This window comes from Coloeus monedula, assembly GCF_965178545.1.
Source record: "Coloeus monedula genome assembly, chromosome: 1".
Lineage (NCBI taxonomy): Eukaryota > Metazoa > Chordata > Aves > Passeriformes > Corvidae > Coloeus > Coloeus monedula.
In genome coordinates, this window is record NC_138781.1 from 158,563,753 (window position 1) to 158,568,279 (window position 4,527).

The 4,527-nt window shown below is 49.0% G+C and overlaps 1 protein-coding gene across 1 annotated transcript; it reads right to left on the reverse strand.

The window, feature by feature from the left end:
* Positions 1 to 437: 437 nt before the first annotated feature.
* Positions 438 to 4,074, reverse strand: LOC309570599 (lymphocyte antigen 6E-like; the record flags this gene model as incomplete). Its single annotated transcript, XM_082277525.1, has 3 exons — positions 438 to 646; positions 1,402 to 1,521; positions 4,023 to 4,074. 3 exons carry the CDS (start codon positions 4,072 to 4,074, stop codon positions 438 to 440), a joined length of 381 nt encoding a protein of 126 aa, XP_082133651.1.
* Between the last annotated feature and the right edge of the window lie 453 nt (positions 4,075 to 4,527).

A 4,527-nucleotide genomic window follows, 5' to 3' on the forward strand; every position in this document is an offset into this window, starting at 1 on the left:
CCAGTCTGACACCGTTCCTTATCTCTGAGGGGTATGGGAGACCATCAGGCTCTGTGGAGTGTCTGGAGCTGCTGGATGGAAGAAAGTTGGGAAAGGCCTGGAGAAGACTTCCAAGTGCTAAAAAGAGGAATTCAATGTGAAGCCGAGCTGATTTCTCAGGCTGGTCCTGGTGTGGATACAACAAACACACTCTAGAATAACACAAATCTTTATTTTTCCTGACAGTTATGACACACGTGCTATCAAAAGAGCTTTTCCAGGGAAAAATTAATATAAAACAACGGGGAAAAAGAGGAGCTACACTGCCGTGTCACGTTGGGATCTGAAGCAGTGTCTGGGAATAAAACGGGGTCGCTGTTGGGAACATTTGGCTGAGGTTTCTCACTTGGGGAATACCTTGTGGCTTCTCGGGTGGTCACATCTTCTGCCACCCCTGATCACAATCCTGCCCTGAGGACACAGATCAAACTTCCCACGATTCCCAGCAGGATCACGGCGTAGTTGATCCGGATGCTGTTGGCGCCGCTGAAGTTGCACAGGGAGGTGCTGCAGCACTTGGTGGAATAAGCGGCCATCCCGAAGTCCACGTTGGTCTCAGGACAGTCCACAGAGCATTTCTTGGTGATGCGGTGTCCTATATCCTTGCCTGGATGGAGAAGGGATAAGAAAGGAGAGCTGGGATTTAGGATTCTTCTGGAAGAGCTGAGCAGAGGAGGTGGATTTGCAATTTGCCTAATTTTCCACACAGCAATTAAAGCTCACAGGGGGTTTGATAGGGCTGGGTGTGAATCCACAATCCCTAGATAAAACGTGGGACACTGGAAAGTCCTTGATGGAAACCCACACCAGCCTAAATCGCTGGTCTGGTTGCCCAGGTGGTGGCCAGTCAAAGGTTGGCCTTGAGATCTTGGAGGTCTTTCCCAACCTAAATGATTCTGTGATTCCTGTAGGACAGCAATTCCAATGCATTCCCAGATTTTAAAATCCTGTTCTTGACACCCAACCCCTTTCCATTCTCCATCCCAAAACATCTCAGATCAAACACCAGAGGCTGCTCCTGAAATCTGGGTGCTCCAGCCGGCCCTTCCACAAGGTGGTGAGGGCCTGGCACAGGTTTTCCAGAGAAGCCGTGGCTGCCCCATCCCTGGAAGTGTCCAAGGCCAGGCTGGAGCAACCTGGTCTAGTGGGAGGAGTCCCTGCAACGAGGTGATCCTGAAGGTCCTTTCTACCTCAAAGAGATATTTGAGGTATCTCCAAGATTCACAGCGAGGGATTCACACCCATCACATTGGGACCCTTAAACCTCAGAATCATCCTTTCCAATAAAACCAATCAATTCCCTAAAACAAAATTCCCCAGCAATGTCTCTAGAGGAAAAAAAATCCAATTTCTGGGACTCACCAAAGCCAACAGAGCTGTACGTGGTCGTGCAGTATTTCTCATGGTCCTCACACTTGTAGGTTTTCAAGCAGTTCCAGTTGGAATGTTCATTGTCACAGGTGTAGCAAAACAGGGAGGAAGCTGGAAAAAACACCCACGACACAGATTAGTGGTTCCCAGCAGTTGCCTCCTGGGAAAAAAGGTGCCAAAATCCTTGGAAAATACAAAGGGAAGAGTCTGGTGTGAACAACTTTTCACAGCAAGGGAAATAAGTTTGGGTTGGATTAATGGAGCTGAGGAAACAAAGATAGAAAACAAACCAAGTTTTTTTCCTGGACTGGAGATTTTAGGTGGTTAAATTTACATTTTTCAGCCTGAGCAGCATTTTCAGGTGGTTTTTTCTTCTCCCCAGGATCCACGTTGGCCTTGTTGAAAACCAACCTCCAAAAGCAAAGTCTGGCAAGGAGAGGAGGAACTGGTCCAATTCTAGAGCTCAGTTTTAAATGTTTTCCCTCTACAGCTGCAAAACCCTGCCCATACATGAATTAATTAATGAGTAATGATACCCCTGGGAGCCAAATTACTGAGGCACCACAATAAAGGGAGTTCCGTGGGAGAGGCTGTCCTGGACAATGGATGGATTATTCCTATCAGGACCTGGAACAACATGTTCTCCGTGGAATTTTTTCCTCAGTGCTGAGCCAGGTTTATCACAGAGCCAGAAAAAAGTGGGATATTGCTGGGCACAACTGAAGTAAATTTAATCAAACTTCCAGGTTGGCCATTAGAACACAGATGTGCCTTCTCGTTCCCTGGAGGTGGATTCACAGTTGGTGGAAGTTATTTCCCTCCTGCCCAAAATTCCAAGGAAAGCTCCTCATTTCGGGGCAGGGGTAACAGAGGCAGCTGGGCTGCTCTCAGGAAATCCTGCTCCATTGTCACCAGCGGTGAAGAGCTCTTGGCTAAAGGTGAACAAAAATTACAAACCAGCAAGAGGTCTCCATGAGGCTGAGATTTCCCTGGTTCTGTTTTTCCCGACTTTCTCAGCCTGGGAAGGCTCTTTTTGCACAGAACAGCCCCTTCCAATTGAACTTGGGCTTGTTTTTAGCAAGGAATCCCTTCCCAGTGACCCTCCAAAGTTTGTTCTTGATTCAAGCTCTCGTCTGAGGTTGCGTCTGCCCATGACACTTGGTTAAACAATTCCAGAAGCAGTTTTAAAAGAGAGTTGAAATCCCTTTTAGTCTCTAACTATCCCAAGCAGGAGGAAAAAAAGCCTCCCCTCTGTGATCTGGGGAGCTCCGGGTGTCTCAGCGCAGGACTGACATGCTCTGAAACCTTCCCGGATGCTTCAAGGAAAGTTGGACGGGGCTTGGAACAACCTGGGATAGTGGAAAGTGCCCTGCCCATGGCAGGGGATGGAACAGGAAGATCTTTAAGGTCCTTTCCAATCCAAACCATTTTATCATTTGCTGATTCTCTGCTCCTTTCCAGTGCCAGGTGCTGCAAGCTCAGGTGTTCTGCATAGCAGGAGGTAAAATCAGCCTTGTTGCAAACCGGATTTAAGTTCTCCTTCTCATCTCTCACTATTTCTCCTTCTCATCTCTCACTATTTCTCCATCACTTGGGAATTTTCAGCCTCCCACCTCTCCTCTGGAGGTTCCCTGACCCGAGCTGGGGGCTCCTGTTCTTTTGCAGGCAAAGCAAAACCCAGACCTGGCAAGAATTATTGCGTTTTACAGACTCCGGAGCGCTCCCTGATCTGTTTTTCTGCCAAATTTCCCAAACCACTTCCTGCTGCAGATGGAGCCGAGTCCTCAGCACGTGCCTGAGAGCAACTGAAAGCACTGATGTTCCCTAAGTGATCCAAGGAAAATCCCTTCCAGCCAGGAAACAATAACAGCTTGAGCCATTAGAGCTGCTCTAAAGCCTTTCCTGCGTCTTCCCTCCACCCTCCATTAGCTGGAGCTTTGCAAATGCAGCCAGAAATAACCCTAACGGTGCAAACTCTGCTCCTCGGGCTGGCAAATCCATGCCCAGAGCCAATATTTCTCAACTGCATATTCCCCCACAATTATCCAGGTAGGGCTGCACCTCCTTTTAAAGAGGACAAGAGCAGAGCCTTGTGCATCCCATTCCAAATACTCCCAGGCACTTAACAGCTCTTCCAATTTAGGAGCAAAGAGCTCTGAGGCCTCCAAATATCTGCCAGCAGCCTTGCTACTTAATGGGAATTGTGGGGAATAAAGTGAAGCGCAGGCAGGAGATGTGGTGCCAAGACCAGCCACACTTTTGTCCACAACAGCTCCTCAAGTTTCATTCAGGAACAAAAACCAAACCAAAGGCAAAAACTCTGAGCCCTGCTTGATTCCTGTCAGCGTTTTTCAGGTCGTGTCTTCAGCTCTGAGTGGTTGGAGGTGGATATCTGAGGGTGTGAGAAACCAGAATTCTTCTCCTCTGGGTTACAGAGAACCCACCCAGGAGTGAAGACTCAACCACACCAAATATTTCTCGCCGTGGCTGACGCCGAAAAAACCCCACCAAGACCTCAGCAGCTGCAACAAAAGCTGCCAAACCCTCTTGTCCCTCCTCTATCTCCTTGTTTTTCCTCTCCTCTGGCTCTCCCAGCCTCCGGAGCTCCTTACCTTGCTGGGCACACAGCACTGCAGCCAGCAGGGTGACCAGAAAAGCCTTCATGGTTGGTCCTTGTGCCCTCAGAGCCAGAGCAGTGGGGGAAGATGCACCCCAGGAAGGTTTTATACCGGCACGGGCTCCTCTCTGGCTTCCTTTGATTGCAATAATTTGAGGTTTGGGCAGTGCCAGCACCCAAGATGTGATCAGTGCTGGGTGTGTTTGTGCGTAGCAGCCTATTATGAGGCTGCAGATAGCAATGTTTTTTTACCTCCCCTTCTCATCCCATCTTTTTTTCCGAGGCCTACTCCTGTCTGCATTGCTAATTTGGGGAGCAATTTAGCTGATCCAAACACGGGAGTCCCTTCTTGGGCTGAGCCACGAAACCTGGAGCGAGTCAGAGGCAGTCGTGCCTGGCTGGGGTGGCTCCTTGCTTGCTGGCACCCTCCATCCTTTCTCTCTGCCATGGAATGGGAGCTTAATATCTCTGGGAAGTGGGAGAGGAGGCAAGGAAAGATT